Consider the following 22,547-nt stretch of genomic DNA (forward strand, 5'->3'; position numbering starts at 1 on the left):
AGGTGAGTCAGCACCCAGGTTTTTACACACCGGGCTGAGCGTTCCTCTGCCATCAGAACATGCTCATCATATTCCCTCAGGAAACAATCCTCATATGTCTTCTGTTGCATCGCATACAGTACCACTACTGAGGAGATGTTTTACGTCATCCATGTGTCTTTTCTACAGTGCCATTCGTGTTTATAACACAAACCTGGAGCCAGGACGTTTTCGGGGTCCTCATCCCACCAACAGCTCGCCTGCTAGGGCATTCATCCCGTTCTGTTCCCCTCCTCTCAGAGAGTCATGGCTGCTCTACTGGGGCTGCTGCTGGCCCTGTGCTGGCTGAGTGGTCCAGGCTGGACAGAGAGTCAGCCCGCCTGGTTCCAGAACATCTCCACTAACCTGTTCAATGAGACGGGAGACATCATGCTGGGGGGTTTGTTTCCTATCAACCAACTCACCAGCAACCTGAGCCAGAGAGACGAGCCCGACCACATCGAGTGTCGCAGGTGAGGACGGCCATGGGAAGAGGCCCAATGCTCATCAGCACTTTTCACTGGTTGTTATATTTGGTCACACATACATTATGTTTGTTCACACATCATTTCAGGTCTCTGTTGTTAGGGTTAGGGGTACACTTCTATTGAAAGTGACTCTTGGTATGCACATGTAGAGGGAATCAGGGGGAAATAACCACCATGTTGTTAATCCATCACAAACACATCAGCCCTATAAGTCACACAGGATCCCCATTTTAACAAGCAAGCTATTCCAGTGTTTCCTCTCTGTGATCACCCCTCTTTCCCCCGCGCGTGTCCGTTCTGGCAGAATCAACGAAGAAGGGCTGGGCCTGGCCCTGGTGATGAAGTACACGGTGGACGAGATCAACGCTAACTTAGACCTACTGCCAGGCATCAAGCTGGGCTACGAGATCTATGACACCTGCAAGCAGTCTGATGTGATCGTCAAGCCCACGCTGCTGTTCCTCACTGAGGGCTCCAGCAGGAAGCTGGCCATCAGATGCAACTATACCAACTATGAGACCAGAGTGGTGGCCGTGATCGGACCCAGCATCTCCGACATGGCCTCCATTACCGGGAAGCTGCTTGGATTCTTCCTCATGCCACAGGTGAGTTTGCTCATTGAAAAAGGTTCCATTTCACACAAACATTGGGTTTGTCTAAATAATGAGGGGGAATGCATTTCGTATTCTCAAAACCTATTGGTACCCCCAAATTTTATATATATATATAATTTATATAATTCTAGGTTACATGGGTTGTACTTTTCCTTGTCCTCAGGTCAGTTACCGAGCCACCAGTGAGAAACTAAGTGATAAGCAACTGTACCCGTCGTTCCTGCGTACGGTGCCCAGCGACAAGCTGCAGGCAGGGGCCATGGTGCAGCTTCTGTTGAGGTTTAAATGGAACTGGGTGGCCGTGGTGGGTAGCGGGGAGGATTACGGACGCCAAGGCCAGAGGCTCTTCAGCACCATTGCTACGGAGAGCGCAATCTGCGTGGCATACGAGGGGTTAATTCCTGCCTACAGTGACCCGGGGCCGGAGATCAAACTAATACTGGACCAAATCACAAGCAGCAAAGTGAAGGTGGTGGTGGTGTTCGCCCTTGTCGAGTCTGCTACAGTCTTCTTTAAAGAGGTCAGCGGAAATGTTTCGTTTGTGTCTGAGTTGGTACGGTTTTGAATTGTCAGAATGTTGAGCGAAAACGTCTACTGGAAATCAAAGCTAAAGCGAAAAATGTATAGCCTATATTTCATAGTTTTATTTATAAATGTGTTTTTCTTACGTATCCGTTCCTATAAGAGATTGAGTGTGCTGCCATGTGTTCAGGTGATCAGGAGAAACATGACTGGGGTCTGGGTGGCCAGTACAGCCTGGGCCCTGCACAAAGCTGTGTTCAGCCTGCCTGGCATCAACACAGTGGGCACCATCCTTGCTTTCACCGATGAGATAGAGACTGTAGCTTTGCTCACCAATTACACACGGGAATTTCTCTGGAAGTTTAGCGAGGAGAGGGCCACACAACCTCCTCCAAGTCTACACTCAGAGACCCCACCAGACATGCAATCTTTCAGCAACCCCTGCCCAGAGTGTTTGAGCCTGTCTGAGGCCAACCTGAGCCTCGTGACAGACCCCCAGGTCCAAAAGGCTGCGTTTCCAGTGTATGCTGCTGTGTACAGCGTGGCTCAAGGACTTCACAAAATGCTTGGCTGTAATGCCACCAAGTGTCAATGGAACACTCAAACCAAAATATACCCTTGGAAGGTAAAGCCTCCATTATGCTGACTAGGGAAGTGATACACCATTAATGGAATTTGACCTGTAGTCACAAAAGACAGTGATCCTAAATATGAGAATATATGATCCTGAACATGATATTCAAAACCTTCCTTTGCAGCTGCTGGAGGACCTGAAGAAAGTTTCTTTCAAGTTGAATGGGAATAATATCAAGTTTGACACAGAAGGAAACCCAAGCACAGGATATGACATCCTCCAGTGGGTCTGGGTGAATATGAGTTTGAAGTTTGTGGACATTGGCACCTTCAAACAGAATCTGTCCATCAACCAATCCCTCATCCAATGGTATACAAACAATTCCCAGGTATGCTCGTCTATCCAGTACCGTCCTCATTTTAGAAGGCATATTATTGCAAAATCTTATATTACAGGTGGCCTCCATGTAAACAACCTCTTCAGTGCACAGGTGTCCATGATTGAAATTATACTCAAAATGTAGTGGAGCCACACACTTGTACACAAGTCAAACCAGCTTAAACAATGAAAGTCAAACACTTGATTGGACCTGTTTCCCTCCCAGGTCCCTGTGTCAACCTGCTCTAGTGAGTGTGCTAATGGCCAGGTGCGCAGAGTAAAAGGGTTTCACTCATGCTGCTTTGACTGCATTGAGTGTGGACCAGGAACCTACCAAAAAAACAAAGGTGGGTCACTGTATTTCTATATAATATGTTTTCATATTTATATATCGTTTTATAAAGTGAGTCAGTGAATGAGTAAGTCAACAAGATCGTGAGAGACAAAGTCAGTGATCAAACAAGAGAATGAGTGAATGAGCAAGCCTGTGAGGGAGGGAGGGAGGGAGGGATAGAGGGAAGGAGGGAGGGAGGGAGGGAGGGAGGGAGGGAGGGAGGGAGGGAGGGAGGGAGGGAGGGAGGGAGGGAGGGAGGGAGGGAGGGAGGGAGGGAGGGAGGGAGGGAGGGAGGGAGGGAGGGAGGGAGGGAGGGAGGGAGGGAGGGAGGGAGGGAGGGAGGAATTAGCTAGCGAGCTATGCACATCAGCAAAGCAAATATTTCAATCACAAACTCCCAAACACAGTCAGTCTAACCCATCTCTCTGTACCACCCCTACTGTCCCCCTCTCTAATGTACAGACGACATACAGTGCACAAAGTGTCCCGTGGGTCAGTGGTCGCTGAAAAGCAGCACTAACTGTACCGAGCCGACTTTTGAGTACATGACCTGGGTCGAGCCAGCGTCGCTGTGTCTGATGCTGGGTATGGCTCTCCTGCTGGGGTGCCAGGGGCTGGCGGGGGTCCTGTTCCTCCAGCACAGGGATACCCCCATGGTGTCTGCCTCTGGGGGAGCCCTCTGGGGCTTGTCCCTGCTCAGCTTGGCAGGGGGCTGCCTCAGCCTGCTGCTATTCCTGGGTCAGCCGGGGGATCTTGTGTGTCGTCTACAGCTGCCGCTCACCTGCATCTTCCACACCATCAGCCTGGCAACCATCCTCACCATCTCTCTGCAGGTGAGGCCTTCTATTAGATGCCTTGATGTTGTAATGGAGGGCTTTGAAGCCACGTGCAGCGAATGGGGGGTGGGAGTATGATGACTACCTGTCTGAGCCTTGCAATGGCTCCTAGAGATAAAGCCTTATGAGTTTTGTGTAAAATAATTCATTTAAATGGAAGGCCGAGGTTTAAGTTTCCACTGTAGCCACGTTATAAAAGATAATATGTCAAAATAATGTGTAAAAATATTGGTGTCCTTGCTAAAACCCCACTTTCCACAGATAGTGTACGTGACCGAGTTTCCCCAGAATGCCCCCTCCCATCTGGGCATGATGAGGGGCCTTGGAAGCTGGCTCCTGGTGCTGGCTTGCAGTGGAGTGCAGGCAGGACTCGTGGGCATGTTTATACAGACAGTGCCATCTCTATCCAACCACATGGAAAACATGCAGGTGACTTTTGTGGTCACATTCCAGCCATGCCCAACAGAGCCCATTGTTGCATTTGGCTTGATGCAAGGCTTCAATGTTCTCTTGGCTCTCATCTCCTTCATGTGCACCTTTATGGCAGTAAAGCCTCTTCACCAATACAACCTGGCCAGGGACATCACTTTCTCCACCATCATCTACTGTGTGGTTTGGGTGACGTTTATTCCTACCTACACTGCATTTGATCTCAAGGGCCGGTCTGTTGCTCATGTGACTGTCAGTTTGCTGAGCAACATGGGGCTGGTGGGGGCCTACTGCTTCCCGAAGTGTCACCTGCTGGTGAAGAAACCCGATTTGAATAAACCAGACCACTTCCGTACCTTCCTCGAGGGTGCCTCACCAAACCAACAAGAGGAGCAGCAGAACCAACAGTGACTGCTTATTAAAACTCTCTTATTTTAGTTTCCTGAGCATTTCATGGCTTAACAGAATGATAGCTTATGATAGTATTCTGTTTATGAAAAATCAATAAAATCGGAAAACGCTGATGTTTTTTGTGTCTAAATCATTGACTGTAAAAACAAGGTCTAAATACAAACACAGATGTTATTTCATGATTCCAGTCCACAATCTTGCTGCTATAGAGGTAAAGACTGGAGAGGGGGAGGACGACGACGACAACAAGGGTCAAAGTTCAAGGCTAAGAAGTATAGGAACCATGGTATTCATACTGCATGCAACATTAGGCCTTCCTACTTTGTAAGGGGCAGAGCAGTAGTCTAGCTACGATACGATTTGGGATGCACCTTTGCTAGCTTTAAAAATCTTTTACATTCCATCGCCTTAAAAATGCATAATTTGTCGGTGTTGTACCGAAAGCTGTGACCCATCAGAAACTGTGACCGCAGCTGCACATCGTCTGCCCGTGCGTGTATAATATTTGGAAGTTTAACTCCTTTATTAAGCAGTTACAGTGGGGTCCCATATTCTGACAACTTACCCAATGTGCTGGTCCATTACATATTTTGTTTTTTCTTTTCTTTACAGTAGAATATGATTATTTAAAGTTTTAAATGTAGGTCTCGTGTAAGTTTTAGGTAGGTTATTACAAATGTAACTCGTGCATGCAGTCACAAAGAAATACATGTTTAGAAACATTTCAGAGAAAATGTACCTTCATATATTTTATTTACTTTCAGATAAAATGTTACTACCGCGAATAATCATGTGGTCACAGTTTCTGATGGGTCACAGCTTTCGGTGCAACACCGGCCACAAATGCATATATTTTTTACTTGTCAGTAAAACAAGTGTAGTTGTGTGTGCATTATATCATGTCTCTTTACTGCCCACTATCGTTCAGGTCCTGAGTCTGTCACGCGTTACTGTGCTTGGAAACGGTTGCCAACAACAACGAAGAAGCGAGCGAGCAAGGAGGGTATCTCTTAAGTAAGAGAAAGCAAATTAGATAGTGCTAGCTAACGGAAATAATAAATAAAAAAATCAAATGTGTTAAATCTGGCAAAGTTTAAATACAATATCTTTGTGGTCATACATTTTGTGCACTTAGCAAAGTTCACATTTATCGACGTCTATCAAATTGGAAAAACCGGATCTAAAATCAGTGGCCTAAACATGCCTCGGGGAAGGTCTGCCACTAGTGTCCACTCGGACAGCAGTGAACTGGATCTTGACGTGATAGGTAGGCCCACCTATGCATTTTGAGATACCAAGAGGAGCATTTCAGATCAGTCTGTATTTGATTTGGTACCACAACATCAACCTGACAAATTAAAACCTTTTTGTGCATAATTTATGTCGACTAGCTGACATCTACAATTTTGTGTTGTGCTCTAGCGGAGACAGAGATGGGAAAACTTCACAGGCAGTTTCGCATCATGGAGGGAGACAGGCAGGCCTACAACATTCAGTCTCAGGAACACATCCGCAGACAGCGGTAGGTTAAGTGTGTATGTGAGTGTATGTGTTATTGGTAAAAGTACATGTAGCAAACACATAGATCATTCATTGAATGATTCACATTTCTTCCATGACTATTTGTATACCCGAAACAAGTTATATTTATATATGTATATTTGTGTCTGCAGCTATGAGATAGAGAATCTGGAGAAAGAGCAAGAAGAGATGAGGCTGGACCTGGCTGTGTCTGAGAGTGGATCCAGACGGCAGCAGGACACTGAGAGTGCCCTGAACCTGCACTCACTGCTGGACCAGAAGGAGCAGGTGGACGACAAGCTTGAGAGAGAGAAGCAGTTCCAGGCTGATCTGGCAAAGGAGGTAGACTGCACCTTTGATTCCGCTCAGACACGCTAACTTGCATACTTTAGGCCAACAAGTACAGGACACACACACACACATACACACACACTTCTCACACACACAGAATATAGCATTGTACTCTGTCTCTGCCGTGAGCTGTGTGTGGGTTTACAGATAGCTTGCCTAGAGAGGAAGCTGACAGAGCTTAGAAGTGGGAAGGTCACCCAGAAGTCCCAGCCTCGGCAAACTCCGAAGGCCATGCGCACCCTGGAATACAGACTGGACAGAGTGAGTAGGTGATGCCGCCGAACACTCAGTCGCTGAGTACCTGTAGTAGCTGGTTGAAGCTACTGCAAGTTCAACACCATCGAAACCCTCTTCACCTACAATTTCTTATGTATTGATTTTTTGTTTCAAGCTTTGAACACAGACATATTTTTATGGTCATGTTTTATTGGGGACTCTTATCGGAAAACAATATGAGTAACCTGTCCCCTTTGACCTCTGCAGGCGCTCATCCGCTTCAACGAGCAGCTAACCAAGAACAGCCACCTGAGGGAAGACCTGGAGACCCTGCGCCTGGAGCGAGGCCGCTTCCTGCAGCTGCAGCGCAGGCTGAGCAAGGTGGGACGGCCCAAGAGCCAGTCAGAGGCCAGGAGCAGAGGGAGGCACGCATGAGAGGCCGTATGGATACCCGGTCACTCGCCCTCTCTGGAGGAGGGTGTAGGGGAAGAGTCTGACAGGACCTCTCTTCTGCATCCCGTGTGTATCAGGAGCTGCAGGAGATTCGAAAGGAGATCGGAGACATGATCAGCCTCTCCACTGCTGCCTACGATGCCAGGTCAGAATGCCTGGCATACAAGAGTCCTTGTATGCCTCACACATGGCTTGTTTCAGAGTCACTGGAAAAGGCCCCTAGACTGTATGTGAACTGTTGCTGCTCAACTAACTGCAGATGTCGTCATGTGTATTTTTGTGTGAGCAAAGGTAAGTGCCTGTAAACCAACTATAGATGTAGAGTTAATGTATGGGCGTTCTGCTTAGGTGTAAAAGCACAGGTTTTAAAGCGCTACTGTACCATGTGTTTGTTCCAGCTGATTTCTACAATCTGCTTCAAGTCGCTTTCCATGAAAGGGCTTCCTAAAGCATCAGTTAATAAAAAGCATCTGCTACATGAATAAAATGTTAAAACATAAATTTAAGAACCTTGCTAACAGGTGATTGGAATCTGCCAGCTCAGTGCATGAACCTCCCGAGATTCTTTATTCCCCCATCTCTCCTCTGCCTGTGTCTCAGAGTGGAGGCCCAGTCCAAGATGACGGTGATGAAGGAGAAGGCTGTGAAGGACCTGGCTCAGTACAGCGCAGAGATGAAGGAGCTGGAGAGGGTGATCGCTCACGAGCGCAGACTCAAACAGTTCATGACCACCAAGTGCAGCGAGAGAAGTGGGCAGGACGAAGGGCAGGACCAGGGGCGCAGGCATGGTACGGTGACAGCAACCCAACCTGGGGTTCAGAGCAGCCAGACCGGATGGCTTTTAGGAGTTTTATAATGCTATTGGATTTCAATTCACAATTTCCAATATAAAACCACTCACCTATTATTGTCAGCATCCTCCAGTGGTAAATGAGGAGTAGGGCACTTTGAAGGACTGTGCTTCTTTTAATGATGATGATGATGATGAGGAGTTGCCTTTTTAGAGTTCAAAGAGCAGAAGAGGATGGACTCCAGAGAGGAGTCGATAGAGTCGCTGGAGGAGGTCTTCCACACGATCCAGAGTGTGACTGGAGAGGAGAACCTGGACATGCTGGTCTCCCGCTTCATCCAGGGTCAGTTCCACACACACACAGGTTCTACCTCGATTACAGAACTGCACACTGTGACTAAACAGAACCACACACTGACAAATCTCACAATTTCAGCATAACATGTGGAACTTTCATTCTTCTTTTTCCAGTCGAAGATAAGAACTTTGCCCTGTTCAACTACGTAAACGAGCAGAACAACGAAGTAGAATCACTGAGAGACCAGATCAAACAGGTCTATATGATTCTCACCATCCCACTATTTATAGGAAAAGCATTTATACCATTACAAATACTATTATATATATATAAATATTTTTTCAAATAATTTGGTTAAGTGCTTGTGTGTGTGCTTGTGTGTGTGTACCTTCCAGATCCACGGTGAGATGGAGCAGTATGGAGTGGAGGAACTGCAGCAGGACACGGAGCATCAAGCTCTGTTGAGGGACACAGACGAGCAACAGAAATCCTCAGAGTCTGAGGCACGTGGGTATGAAGCTCAGACCAGCACTGTGAGCAAGACCCTGGACCACATAAAGACAGGTATATTTAGTCACACACACACACAGACACACAGACAAAACAAGAGGAATGCAATCCTCTTGTTAGTGGTAACTGACTTTAATTTTTTGTACTCGCTGTGATATATTGTTTTTATCATTGTTGCTTGCTTTTTTTTTTTCACAGGTACACTTGCACTTATAGCGGTTCATGTTGTTTAATTGTAACTTGTTTAACTACATGCTCTTATGGTTCTTCCCTTTGGCACTTATTTTGGTTGGCCACAATGTGTGCTTCATGTTTTGGCTACTCGCAATGTTTTGTGACTATCTTGTTGTTATGATCAGTGACCTATGCACTTTGTAAAGCTCTCTCTTGGAAGTCGCTTTGGATAAAAGCGTCTGCTAAATGAATAAATGTAATGTAAATGTAAATGTAATCCCACATACCTACCTTAACGACTTGACAGTGGACAATATGTGCAGTGCTGGACACACACAGACACACACAAATGCATCATTCCCTTACCTTGTGTTGTCTGCTTACTCTAGGAGTGAACAGCTTGTTCCAGGAAATGGATTGTGACTGCTCCGTCATTGAGGAGATGCTGGGCTCCTCAGCTGGGATCCGGGAGAACAACATCATGAGCTACCTGAGCCTGGTGGAGCAGAGGACCAATGAGATGCTCACCATCCAGGCCTTCCTCAGCTCCAGGGTGAGCCCCTGACCCGGTCCTGCCACCTGTACACACGCGTCTGGTGGATGGATGAAGCTGGATGAAAATAGTTTGTTTGATTGCTTGGTGATTAATGGATGAATTGTACACACACACATACACCACTGTGCCGTGCTAAATTGTCTGCCTTGTCCTCCACAGGACCTGGAGAGAGATTATGACCCGAAAGATTTGGCTCGGTTCCTCCTGGGTCAGAATCCAGAGATGCCCAGACAGAACGTTGTCATTCAGCCCCTACTCACCGGGTCGGTACTGTTCTGGGTTATAATGGCTGTGTGAGTGGTTACTTTGAAAAGATAATTATCTTGAACCTATTTGTGACGTTGTGTGGTTGTGTGTGTGTGGCCCTCAGGGTCGATTATGACACAGAGGAGTCTCTTCTGACGGATGAGGAGGAGAGACCTCTCTCTAAGAGTGAAATACGCCAGAGGATCTTAACAGGGGTGAGATACAAACACACTCTCTCTCAGATAAACATACGTACTGTACAGACGATGCTAGGGCCTCTCACTTAACTCACTCATGTATACCCAGAGCTTATTGTATCCATAGAATTAGAATGACCACATTAACGTAGCATCATTTTTTGGTAGTAAGTATGTTCACATGTGTGTTCAGCAGTATCGCCCCCACACTGGTTATACAATACATAGTGAATTGTTCTCAAGTGAATTCACTCTGTACAAATGACTGTGTAGGTTCTGCGTAAGGAGGACTCAGTCCGTCCGGCTGGAGGGAGAGATACCAAAGCCCACAGGAACCGCTCCCTGGTGCCCTGAGTCTGCATGCAACTCTGGCTGTACAGGAGCCTGTCAGGGCAGGTGGGCAGCACAGTTCATGTGCACTTTCAGCCCTCCTCCATCTATTGATAGGCCCTGTAGAAGTGGAATTGATTTAGATCGAAACACAATACTTTTTGTAGAACATTAAGGCCTCAACGATAGAAACTATGTGTCACAAAGGGACAAGATGTGGAAATACATCTTGGCCTCGTTGTTTAGGTATGATTTCACTTTTTAGGTGTAGTCTTCCACTAAAATTTATTTAGACTATGAAGCCTCATCACGGTCTGTTACAATACTGGGATTTGTTACTGTAAGCTTGAACTCATTAGGTGAGGAGACATGAAGGGATCTATTAAAGTCTGTTAGCTTACTGGGTGTTTCACGTCTTTTTTCCATCTGCCATGACCCATGGCCATTATTGCTCACTGATGGCTGTTTCACAAGTGTATAGAACATAGGAAGGATGCAAGACAACACAGTGTCTTCTTGAGTGTTGAGAACAATGCTTCATCCAGTTGAGGTTTCTCAATTGAACAGAAGGGGGCAGCACCTCTGTGTTCTTGAGCATATTCTAATTACATTTAGTCATTTATCAGACGCTCTTATCCAGAGCGATAATTAGTGTGCGAAAACTTAACGTGAGTCTCCATATAACAGTACATTTTATTTGAAAACCCTAGAAACAACATATTTTGCCCTTTAAAATGTTTAAAAATCTGTTTTTATAATTTACTAGCTCACAGATTTAAAATATAACGCAGATGTATGTGTAAATATTTTTTTTCTCAAATACAGCATCAGCATCTAATAAATCTTTTGTTTTGATCGACTACAATTGTCATTCAAATAAAACTGTATGTACAAATTCTTTGTTAGGGTCTAGTTTAATGAATTAAAACACCTATTCATTCATAGATCACGTTTTAAGAGTTTTCTGAGATGGATGAAATCATGTGGATTTCTTCATTTCTTCTATCCAACCTACTGAACAATTAAGATTGAGTTTTGCTATTTAAAGGTTTGAAAGATCAGAGGATCAAAAGGCCATAGTTACACCTCTGGCTTGCACAGGAACTCCATGGCTGGTGGACAAAATACACAAATCCTGTATTTGTGAAAGTAAAGATATTCTTGATAAATATTATTCTATTAAAGTCTTCAATTTAAATTTTATTTATGGCGAAGTACAAAAATCCCTGATATTTTGAATTCAGTATCAAAAGTAAAAGTATTATTATTTAGTATGGTTATGTTTGTCAGAGTTTGCGGACATCACAAACATAATTTTTAAATACAGTAGGCAAACTTCTCTATTTATATACTGTATATATTTTAAAAATGGCATCCATTATAAGCACGTTGCCATTTCATTAATAATTCAAGTTATTCAGATATGTCCTTATCAAAGGACACAGCTTACTGTGGTGGAGCGCGGGTAGCCACGCTACTGCGCAAGAGCGGACGAGCTGGAAGTTCAACATGGCGCTGACCATATCTTGGAGAGCCTCAATGCTCCACTGGGCACATGCCATAGGAACTAATGGGATTCCCTCTTTAATGCTTGGTCTACTTTATAATAGTTCTATGACTGTTGGCAATCCTTTTTCTCCACAATCAAAGTTAGAAGTATTAACAGGTATCGCACAACAGTAGTGGAGTCACAAGTAGGACACTTTACCCTGTTAAATCCCATTCTGATTGAAATGTAGTGACGTGAAAGTAAAAAGTTTCCCTAAATGGAAAGTCTTGCATAAAGTTAAAAAGGTACTTAAGTACAATAAGAAATTACAAAGCCTATCTACTTCTTTAGTGTCCACCATTAACTAAATATATACTGTATTTATTTGGAGTGTAGACGTGTTTTGGTCAATAAGTATATTACCAGATACATGACTACAAATATGACTATTGGTCAGGTGTGTGTGCACGTGCACGACAGCAGGAAGATTTTTCTAAGCAGTTTTGTGAGGAAGTGAAACTGTTACTTGTCTAGATTGTATGGCCCAGTATGCTCAAGATAAGCCTCTTTGGCCAGATTTTGTGTGAAGGAAAATAGGTTATCAAAGATAAAAGGGTCCAATGAAGAAAGTTTGAGAGGGAGACATGAGATGGAGGAGGTTATTTTCTTTGAAATCCAACCCTTAGTTAGCCCCCCTCCATTCCCGACAAACGTTCTGTGCACACGGTTTGTTGGTCTGTTGCCATAGAAACTCTCCCTTTAATCACAACAGAACCTCATTTCCTGCTCCAAACAAAGGCTCCCGATCGCTCTGGGAGACAGCGTGCACCAGTCCCAAGGCCCACCTCCTCCCTGATGCCCTGCCCACCACCACCAGCCCTCCACCACTCTCCTACAATTATTTTCCTGCTTCAATTTTTCTCTCTCTTCCTCCCTGTTCTTCACATCTCTGTTCCTTTTGATCAGTAAAATTCCCTATTGATTGTAAGTGTAAGTGTGGTAGAATTGCCACTATTCTACAACAAATGTTGCTTGCATTCTTTTTTGTTCGTAAATTTTTCCTTCTTGTTTTATTTTTCTCTACTACTACACAGTTGCCTTCCGCCACCTATTGCCTCACTTTGTCTTGTTGGAACATTTCACCTTCTTCTTTTTGGTTGTCTGAGACAGTTGTCCGATTGACCCATGACAAAAAGGTTGTGTGTGGAACGAACTGAAGCTGTAAGTGTCCAAGGGGCATTTACACCCACACCATAGAACCTGTGCACAGACGCTAACACACACAAGCCCACCCACATGAACACAGTAACACACATCAACAGAGTCCTCATACTTCTATCTGAGCTTTACACCCACTGGTCTGCATCCTGTTCCAAGTGCCCATTCTCTATCTTAATCCTGTGTTTTCATATCCTTTACCATGAACTGCACTGTTGGCCTGTCATATGTGTATGGCACGTTCACTTTACTGTTGTGCTGTAACCTTTGCGAGTTCTCTGTGAAAGTGAAACCTCTCACCACTGGTCTTCAGTGTTTACATGCCGTATTTGGGTCAGCATCGAACACAGAACATGTTTCAGGAGTGCAAATTAGTAACAAATGATCTATAAACAAAACTGTTTGACTTTTGAAGACCCTTAAGAGATCTTTCTCTCTCTTGTTATTATGTGATGGTAAAAATGAATTAGTCCTTAAAGTGATTAGTGCATAATCATAGGACAGTTCAATCAGTCCGATCATAGGGCAGAGTATGTTATGTTTTATGCAATCATTTAAGGTTTTTTCTGAGGTTATGTACTCGTCTCTCTCGTAGTTTGTTTATTTGGGCGTAGTGCCAGGTATTTCCCTAGTCTGCCTGCAGCTTCAGAATACAACCTCCCCCTGAAGAGCCCCCCCTTCTCCCACTGATATTTGTTGCCAGGCAACCCTCTGTGAGGTCTGGAGCTGGCTCTGACCAATCAGGCAACAGTGTTTACGTTTAAATGGTAGATAGAGACAGGATAGAGAATTATTTTCCATACCATCATTACATGTTTCATATTTAGGAAGTTTGTATTCACAGCCATTGTTTTTTATATTGATATTTTGATTTCTCCAAACCTCATTCCATGCTTCTGCTGTAGCAAGAGAAAGGCCACTGGGCATTGATAGGAGCTGATTCACAGCTGCTGCACAGACAAGAAATGAGTGTTTTCTGTTGCTAAGCAATCTTGGTTTCCAGGTCCTACTTACTGTAGATCAAGTAATTTTTCCCTAATGTAGGCCTACCTGTAACATGTTCATTCTCTCCAGAACTGCCTACCGCAAATGACCAAAACCTGTACTGTTGCTCCCATTTAAATGTACAAACTTACACCCTCAATTTTGGTAACTGAGATGGTGAGTTTCCAGAGGTAGCCGAAAACAGATGCAAGTTAAAAGGTGTTAAAGATGAGCCAGTTTGACCAGTTAGACTGACGGTTGACCTAATCTTGACATGAAAAGATAATGGGCTATTAAGGCTGTGCTCCATTTGTCGTTCCACTGGGGCTTGGTCCTCCATTTTGTTTAGTCTTTGTTTAGTCTTTGACTAACTTTCAGCCAATATGTGTGCTTCATCAAAATCACAGGAGATTATATAGTGATTCTGACTATATGTGGTAATCTGTCTGATTTGGTAATCACCCCTTGAATTGTTACTTTCCCTAACCTCTCGCCCAATTCTCTCTCTGAACCCTGCCAGGTCCCTATCTCTCCCTGCCCCCAACCTCTTCCCTAGCTGTGGCCCTCGTCTCAGCTCTGATGGCTGTGCAGATGGTTCTTTGTTGAGGCTTCACAATGGAGCTTCGAGGTCAGAGTGTGAGTGGGCCCTACCACTGACACACTCCTCCACTCCACACTGACACTCGGCTCCACTGTTTTTCATCCATTTCCTAGCGTTGCTATCTTGTTATTTTATAGGTAGCTAAATTGACAACGATTTGTAAATAGGGTTTCCTGAACAAACTGCATTTAATGGAGCCTTCTCACTGAACACTAGCTAACCCCTTAGATTCCTCTTAAATTAAACTACCTTAGGCTGTGACTTTGACAGTTTTTTGATTGACACTACTAACTCACTTGCTTTTACTGATTTCTCGTGGATATATGTCAAAACAAATCTAAACATGTATGTAGATAAGTAGACATAATTGTGGTAAAACGGTATAAATACAAATACAGGCAACATTTCTGATCTGCTCTGCAAGGAAATGCAAATCTACCATCTGCTCTGCAATCTCATGCAACAGCCTTTGCTCATCATTCATCCTAACAGGAGGCACTGTCATCGATTTGCCTGCCAATAAGCTATCTTTTATATTTACAACATGAAACTCCAACAAGATATTCATCGCATGCTAAACATAGGATGTTGATGATGTAATACTATAAAATACAAAGACAAAATTTAACAATGACAAAATATTATAATGCTTTGTTATTGAGGAAATAATTTCAGATTACAAAAGACTGAGGAGATTAATTTAATTCCTATATAAACATATTAAATGATAGGGTGAGGTGGTTTATCAGTGGAATTTCTCAGAGCCTCCATTTCAACAGGTTAGATGGAGTGGCATGTAGACGGGAGGCGGGAAACTCAGAGAAAGGAGGAGCAGCACAAGAAACCCATATATGAACTACTGGAAATTTCCACTTCCTTGTGTCAAGGCAGGAGTGTGGGTGGGGTTTATGAGGTGAAATAAGGCAGCTTTTGAAACCGCACGGGTAAATTCCCATTTGCATCTGAAACACTGAAATGACTTGTCATTTTACTGCTACTACCCGGATCTCTGTAGCCCTGTGTTCAATTCATTACACTTGTTTTTTACATTACCCTCTTTTAAAGAATACCTCAAGAATATAAAAGAAAAGTAGAATCAGTGACCCTCCTTCTTCAGTTAAATCACGTATCTGTATGGTGTTCTGGCACAAATGTTTGTGATAAAATGTCATATTTATATGTTATCTTTTATGGTAATTTGATCTGACAAGATGTTCCTTCACTTAAATAAATAATGTCATGCTTCAGTGTCCTCGTCACCTAAAAACATCTTGAATCATTCAAACTAAGGGCCACAGAGCCACATTCCAGGAGGTGTACTCAGGCATGGGATTTTGTCAACACTGATGAATGGGGTGCACAAGACAGTTAAGTCAATCCATTCTTATTTAATTTTCTTCCTAGCCAGGTCCTTGTGTCCAAGTGTTTTGTCATTACCAGCGTTGATAGATATCTGCAATTTTAAGGTCCTGGTGTCTTATCTTATCACATCACAGAATTACACTTACACAAAGAGACAAATGCAAAAATACACACACACGTGCAGACACACACACAAACACATATACTTGGGACAACAAAGTGACATCAGGCTGACACCATACCAAGATGGGTTCAGTGGGATATACCAGGTTTGATGCAGCCTGAGAGAGAAGTCAACATCTATATTGTCCCCATGTTCTTCCTGAGACTTATGGAAAGCTTCTCTGAGCATGCAGAACACCGCTGTTCAACAGAAAATAACTTAGTTAACCCCCATCAGGTCTTCCAATTAAGGAGACCAACCCCTTCCCCCCCTTATAATCCTGACCTCTGCTCTTCAATGGCTGCCCTCACTGCTCTCCCCTCCAGCCGTGACATTCCATAGGTCGGGTTGCATTCTTTTGTCTTTGTTTTTAAGGTGTGATTGTGAAAAACGGTTTGATTTATCTGTAGCACGGTAGGATGGTAATAAACAGGTATAGAGCCAGAAGGCTTTGAAGTACAAATGGAAACTTGACACTTTGATTCAACTCTTTGTAGTTAATCACCAACTTCTGTCAATATACTAAAGGTTCCCTCACACTGCTGGTGAGGGAATTACTACTCATGGAAATGAACTGAGGTAGCGAGCACTGGAGAGAGAAAAAACTGACAGGAAATGATCTCACAAACACTCCCCCTCTTTCTCTCTTTCCCTCCCTCTCTTGGATTGCTCCCATTTTCCAGTTACAGTAAGTGAGTAATGCTTGGACCGTCTGCTTTTATGGAGCTGCCTGACTGTATCTTCACTGAATCCGGGTTACAAGCTGACTGCGACAGACTACAGTTGACTGTTTGTATGGTCTGCAGTCTCCATGTGGTCTTCATCTGCTAAATGAAAGGGTGCAGTCCTGTAACCACAGGTACTTTGCCCTGATGAGTAAATGTTTTTAAGTGCTGTCTCCCATTCATAGACACACTACTGACTACATTTAGTCATTTAGCAGACGCTCTTATCCAGAGCGACTTAGATTTAGTGCCTGATGTTTTAGCACTTCGAAAGAGCCTTCTTAAAGTTCATTGTTTGGTATAAGCGCTTACACTGAGGACAGATATTCATCCTCCTACACAGCGGAGACAAACTCCCACAGACTAAGAATCATGTTGTCATCACACACTGACATACAGCTGTTTGTGTGTAATTACCCTGGGTTACCACCCATCGTAATTTCATTTCCGTTGAAAGTGGTATACAGAGATTTTGCAGTTGTACACTGCTGGTGAGAAGAATAGTCTCATCTTTCAGTCTCAGGAGGGCCAACAAATAGGACCAATGAGACCCAGGGTTCACTGTGCACACAAATACATTTTTAACATTACAGATACATTTGAAGATAGCATTATATGTGAAAGGCACATCTACAGTGAAATTGTGCATTTAACAATATTCAGATTTCTATTCAGAGGTATTCATTCCCCAATAACTGAACCAGTTTGAGAGTATAGAGATTGTGTATTTATTCCCCAAGAACTCAACCAGTTTGAGAAAGTAGCCACTCCCTAAAGGCTACCTGTGAGGTGAGATGATAGACAGAATAAGAGGGCGGTCTCATCTCAAACAGTTCTATGGGGGACAGGAAAAGCAATCTGCTATGGTGCACTATTACAAGCCACTATTTCTCTCTTTCTCAAAGATTAATAGGTCTGCAATAAGGAAACTAATGAGGGAAGTCACCGTTATTTAGCAATCCACATCAAGATGGACAGAGATGGAGCTTTAGATAAATTGGAAGAGACTGCTTGTAGGCTATACTTTGATCAACAAGAGGCATCCTAATTATCAAAACAATAGTCAAAAACAATGACTTGTCTAACTGAATGCCTGTCTACATGTTTGCATGCTGTGTAATGTTCCTCTAAATCCACTCACAATCTTTACTTGGGAAGTACTCCCCCCCCCCCCATCCACTTCCCCCTTGCTGTCTTAGTCTGTCAGACTCACAAAGCAGACAGCCACACATTAATTGCTGACCCTATGACCTCAGCCATTATGGTTCTGTGCCATGAAAATGTGTCCTCAAACAAAGCTCTGATTTCTGACCAGTCCTCAGCATGTATGCATTGTGTTTGAATAACTTACTGAACACTGACAGTGGGTGACTTTCAACATTTTGATTACATGCTGTTAATTAACTTAAGTCACTGTCAGCCAGAAGGCCTGTATGATACCATTGAGTTTGTTATTATAGAAAAAACCCTTGTTGGCACTGTTGTGACTTGTACTTGTCTTATAAAGTATCACCCGGTATACACAATGTCTGGGAGTATCTTGACTGCTTTATTTCTCATGCCGTGCATGGTACAATCTCTGGTTTCCGGTTCAAGTGCATTTCAATATAAAAGTCCTGCTTATGGCAGTATTAAACATTACAGGCACTAGAATCCATGAATATTTACAATAGCTACATTCGTCAATTGTATAGATTTCGGCATTCAGACCCAAACCACTTATGCTTTTTGTGAGTTTACATTTAAAGCCAGCATCTGGAATGTGCGAGGAAGGCTTCTTCATGTTTAAACAAAGGGGATTTTGTTCCAAAACCCATTCATAAATAGCCGCCAATATCTTCCCAAACCACAATAGGAGTGGCAAGGAACTGGTTTCATCGTCAACGGTCTCCTGTAACTTGATACCTCTAGATTGCAGGGGGGGGAAAGACCAAGAGAAAAAAAATATTTGGTGAGAGAGATAGAGACTGTATGCCACTATTCCTCAACGCAATCGACAAAAACCGCATGCGAACAATTAGAACTTTCAAATGCCTTCATCCATCAATCACACAAAAGAACATAGGCTACAACATCGGCATTTATAGGCTACTTTTTGTCTTGTTCCAGCCTACAGTCTTTTATTCAACGTTTAGTATGCAACAACTACAACCGCTCATATTACCGTGATGTGAAAAAGTAAACAACATTTGGAAATAGCCTGTAATTTATTTCCTGTAAATGTATCACAGCGAAGTCAGAGTAGCTCGAGCGAGGAGCTTTAACACATTCAACCAATGAGGAAAGACATTACTTGAAAAAAACTGAAAGGCGGGACAACCTTTAAAGACTGACAACAAATCCTCGAATGAAAAGCCGTAGCGCTTTTTTCTTACTTGAGCCTGGTCCAATCAGATTTCCCATCGACTAACGCTTTTCTAACTAGTGGATTACAAAGAGTTTGAAACAGAAGAAACTGGTATACATCATTCTCCATCCTTCGTGTAAAGTCTCCCTCGTCTCCTTCAATAAAACTACCTACCACCCGGCTTCGAAGCCCAAACATCCTTAATTTCAAGAGGACCTTTAGCAAATTAACCATGGCTGATAGCGCAGTAGACACGACCACAACTACAGAGATTACGGCAAAGGTGAGTTTCATTCATTTTTTTCACTGGTTCCATTCTCCGTGTAACAATGGCTAACTGGCCAACTATTAGCTACTCATTTATCTCTGCGTTTAAACGGCTAGCTTTGATGAGGAAAAAAAATACGGTTATATATAACACTTCTCTAAATATATTCAGATGCCAATTGGTATATAATTTACCAACACGGTGACAAGAACTGCTGCAAACTACATAGGCTACAGTACCTAACATAAGTGACGGACCAAATCTGATTCAATAAAACGTACAGAAATTGCTGAGGTAAATATTTGGCCTGGTTTTTGACCTCTGCTGCGTAATCTAGAGAATAACCTCAGTTTCAGTCGAAGGTATCTGTGGTGCTGTGTTGGGTACTGTAGGCGGGAAGACCGTCTCCAGCGTGATCTACAGAAGTTCCCATTGTCTTCAGTCAATACTTGGCAGCAGTCGCCAATGTTTCTTATACTTTGCCAACAGATAGGCATACTGCTAGCTTTTTCAAGATTCCCCATTGTGAAGTGATAGTTTATAACTCATTGGGATAGGGTATGGTTGAGCGATCATTTAATTAATCGAGAACGAACTTTTTTTCCTAGGATCTGAAGGAGAAGAAAGAGATCGTTGTGGAGAAAGTAGCCGAAAAAGATAACGACAGCAGCGACTCATCTGCCAATGGAAATGGAACAGTGAGTTGGAGAACCCTAGTCCTCTGAGCCTCGTGGCCTTTTGTCTTGGCGCCCCCACATCACGCAGGTGCCGCCGGCTGCTTTTCTGCAGACTCCGCCCCCGCTACTCACAGTCCTCTTCTTTTTCCACACGGGGCTTTGTTTTGTTTGTGAAATGGCACAGATGTTTGCCTCTGAAAGACAGCTCAATTGGCCCTCTGAATTGACTCTGTAGGGAATCAAAGTTTGTCCAACAACATAGACCTACAGTGCTATAATGTCACTATGGAGGTTATGCAGATCAACCAGATTACTGGAAGGATTATTGCTTAAATGTACAAAAATATGTTTGTCCTGGGGTTTACGCAGTTAGACATACATTAATCTTTTTGTTACTGTTTTACATCATTATGTGACATTTTCTCAAACATGTTATGAAACTTACACTTATTGCTCCCTTGCAGCACAAGAATGGTGCTGACAAGACCAATGGTGCTGACAAGACCAATGGTGCTGACAAGGCTAATGGTGCTGACAAGACCAATGGGGCTGAAGACAAAGATACTGAAAATGTAGAGAAGGAAGAGAAGAATGGTAAGGGTTCATATTGAACTATGTTTTTTTTTTTTTTACCAAATACATACTATTCTCCATGACCACCAAACGAGGCTTTTGCTGCATTGGCAGTGTTTTGTTCAACGTTAGCCCATAGCAAGAGATGATAATTTGAACATCGGCCTGAACTCAGTTCATACACATTTAATTATGTACATTACCCTGTCAGAACCGCATACATAAAGAGGTTAATAGATTAGATAGAGAGTTTTCATTGTCTCATTGTGTGTCTTCATTCATAAAATGATTGTAGAAGTAGCAGAAAAAAAAGAAACTGTGGAAGAGGAGAAGAAGGAAGAAGAGAAAAAGGAGGAGGAAAAGAAGGAGAAGGTGGAGGAGAAGGAGGAGGAGAAAGAGGAGGTGGTGGATGCAGTCCCTGTGAAGCGCCCAGCTGAGGAGGAGGTGGGTTTCACGGCACATTTGTAAACAAAACAGAATTCACAAGAGCTTAAATCTTACCTGGAGCATAATATGCATCAGTCAGCACAAATATTTGAGCCGGTTTGCAGTAACTCTAACCTTAAATACACATGATAATAAAAAGCAACTTTTATTTTATATAAAAGTACACATCTGATTCAAAACAATTAGAAAGCAAAGCTGAACAGCTGTAGTATTTCATGGAAGGCATTTGAAAACGAATTAATTCGATGTTATCCTACATAAACCCAAAAAGTAATGGCTGTGTCCTAACAAACGCTGCATCCCTTTGCCCTCAGAAAACAGTGGAGACGAAAAAGCAGAAGACAGAAAATGGAAACGGCGACTCAAAGGAGGCCGAGGTGGAGGCCTAGGAGCCCCGTCACTGTGCTCTCCTGCCCGGCTCTCTGACGGCGCGCTCATCTTCACAATGTAGGGCCCGGGCTTTCTGTTTGTTTTACAGGTTGTGTTTGCTTCATGCTGATGTGACATTGCACTGGAGTCTCTAGAACATAGTGGCCCCTCCTTCTCCGTCCACTTTTTTTCGGGGGAATGACATGTTATTTATTGGTCCCTCAAACTTGTTTTGGTTGTTTCTTTTGACTCGTATATGTAGGGCCTCGACACGATCAGATTAGAATTTTCTTTGGTGTGTATCACTGTGTGTTCTTTAGCCAGTATGAGTTGGATGGAAGCACATTTTGGACCATGTTCCTGTCGACCAGATGACCCTTTACTCAGGCAGCTGCACACAGCTCCTCTCAGCCCCGACGCTGTCATGGCCGTGACCTCACACTCACCAAGGACCAAAGAGAAGTTTGAAGCAGGGGCTAATAGACGATTGTTAGCATTATTTGTCTGTTTTTATATATATAAATATATAGAATCCTTCTCTGTGCTGCTGCTAGTATGTTAATCCTTTGCATGGTTGGTCTGGTAACAGATGGCCCAAATGAATGAGGGGGAGGGGGGCGCATCTTCTGAGATAAAAGATAGTTTGACCCCTGTTGGGAGGCTGGCTTCTTCTGCAAAGTTAATTAACCCCTCTTTAATCTTAAGACTTTGGTCATTTGTTCCATACGCATTTCACACAAGTTTGTAACCATTTTGTACTCTGAATACAGTTTGTGTTTGGATTCGACTAGTTCTTTATTATAAACGTGTGTCAGGGTAACGAAAGAATTGTGTCTGCAACTGCCACCATCAAAACAACATATTTACACTGATGTGGATCTTCGTTCCTATTGCAGTAATATTTCCAGATTGCCATTTGGTTACTTTGGCCAGTGTATTGTATTTTCTGGTTCTTGATATTAAATAAATCACTCTGTCTTTTTAACCAGTGTTTTGTAATTATACTTGTGGGATTTTCTTTTGGTTTCAGTGCTCAACCTTACTTAATAAGCATGTGCTCTAATTCTATTTAATGGGA

General features: G+C 43.3%; 3 protein-coding genes across 3 annotated transcripts; all 3 read left to right on the forward strand.

Moving 5' to 3' along the window:
• Nucleotides 1-285: 285 nt before the first annotated feature.
• Nucleotides 286-4,604, forward strand: tas1r3 (taste receptor, type 1, member 3). The gene is made up of 8 exons (XM_067244119.1): nucleotides 286-491; nucleotides 811-1,111; nucleotides 1,284-1,640; nucleotides 1,833-2,267; nucleotides 2,401-2,604; nucleotides 2,821-2,941; nucleotides 3,391-3,761; nucleotides 4,026-4,604. Exons 1-8 carry the CDS (start codon nucleotides 286-288, stop codon nucleotides 4,602-4,604), a joined length of 2,574 nt encoding a protein of 857 aa, XP_067100220.1.
• Nucleotides 4,605-5,804: 1,200 nt separating this feature from the next.
• odad1 (outer dynein arm docking complex subunit 1) lies at nucleotides 5,805-10,270 on the forward strand. The gene is made up of 14 exons (XM_067245788.1): nucleotides 5,805-5,871; nucleotides 6,027-6,126; nucleotides 6,278-6,467; nucleotides 6,624-6,737; nucleotides 6,960-7,073; nucleotides 7,223-7,290; nucleotides 7,746-7,933; nucleotides 8,138-8,278; nucleotides 8,407-8,489; nucleotides 8,629-8,797; nucleotides 9,307-9,470; nucleotides 9,633-9,736; nucleotides 9,844-9,934; nucleotides 10,190-10,270. The coding sequence occupies exons 1-14, from the start codon at nucleotides 5,805-5,807 to the stop codon at nucleotides 10,268-10,270; spliced, it is 1,674 nt and encodes a 557-aa protein (XP_067101889.1).
• An 8,820-nt stretch (nucleotides 10,271-19,090) lies between these two features.
• On the forward strand, nucleotides 19,091-22,454 carry si:ch211-222l21.1 (parathymosin). The gene is made up of 5 exons (XM_067240799.1): nucleotides 19,091-19,418; nucleotides 20,012-20,101; nucleotides 20,545-20,674; nucleotides 20,949-21,097; nucleotides 21,415-22,454. Exons 1-5 carry the CDS (start codon nucleotides 19,368-19,370, stop codon nucleotides 21,487-21,489), a joined length of 495 nt encoding a protein of 164 aa, XP_067096900.1. The 5' UTR covers nucleotides 19,091-19,367; the 3' UTR covers nucleotides 21,490-22,454.
• The last annotated feature ends 93 nt before the right edge of the window (nucleotides 22,455-22,547 follow it).

This window comes from Osmerus mordax, chromosome 1 (assembly GCF_038355195.1).
Source record: "Osmerus mordax isolate fOsmMor3 chromosome 1, fOsmMor3.pri, whole genome shotgun sequence".
NCBI lineage: Eukaryota > Metazoa > Chordata > Actinopteri > Osmeriformes > Osmeridae > Osmerus > Osmerus mordax.

Bases quoted from the DNA above. Each gene is read 5' to 3' on its own strand.
- tas1r3 (XM_067244119.1), top strand. From the start codon at position 286: ATGGCTGCTCTACTGGGGCTGCTGCTGGCCCTGTGCTGGCTGAGTGGT. The intron at 1,641-1,832 runs GTCAGCGGAAAT...CCATGTGTTCAG, and splicing joins CTACAGTCTTCTTTAAAGAG to GTGATCAGGAGAAACATGAC. The intron at 2,268-2,400 runs GTAAAGCCTCCA...CTTCCTTTGCAG, and splicing joins CCAAAATATACCCTTGGAAG to CTGCTGGAGGACCTGAAGAA.
- odad1 (XM_067245788.1), top strand. From the start codon at position 5,805: ATGCCTCGGGGAAGGTCTGCCACTAGTGTCCACTCGGACAGCAGTGAA. The intron at 7,074-7,222 runs GTGGGACGGCCC...CGTGTGTATCAG, and splicing joins TGCAGCGCAGGCTGAGCAAG to GAGCTGCAGGAGATTCGAAA. The intron at 8,798-9,306 runs GTATATTTAGTC...TGCTTACTCTAG, and splicing joins CCTGGACCACATAAAGACAG to GAGTGAACAGCTTGTTCCAG.
- si:ch211-222l21.1 (XM_067240799.1), top strand. From the start codon at position 19,368: ATGGCTGATAGCGCAGTAGACACGACCACAACTACAGAGATTACGGCA. The intron at 20,102-20,544 runs GTGAGTTGGAGA...GCTCCCTTGCAG, and splicing joins CTGCCAATGGAAATGGAACA to CACAAGAATGGTGCTGACAA. The intron at 20,675-20,948 runs GTAAGGGTTCAT...AAATGATTGTAG, and splicing joins AGAGAAGGAAGAGAAGAATG to AAGTAGCAGAAAAAAAAGAA.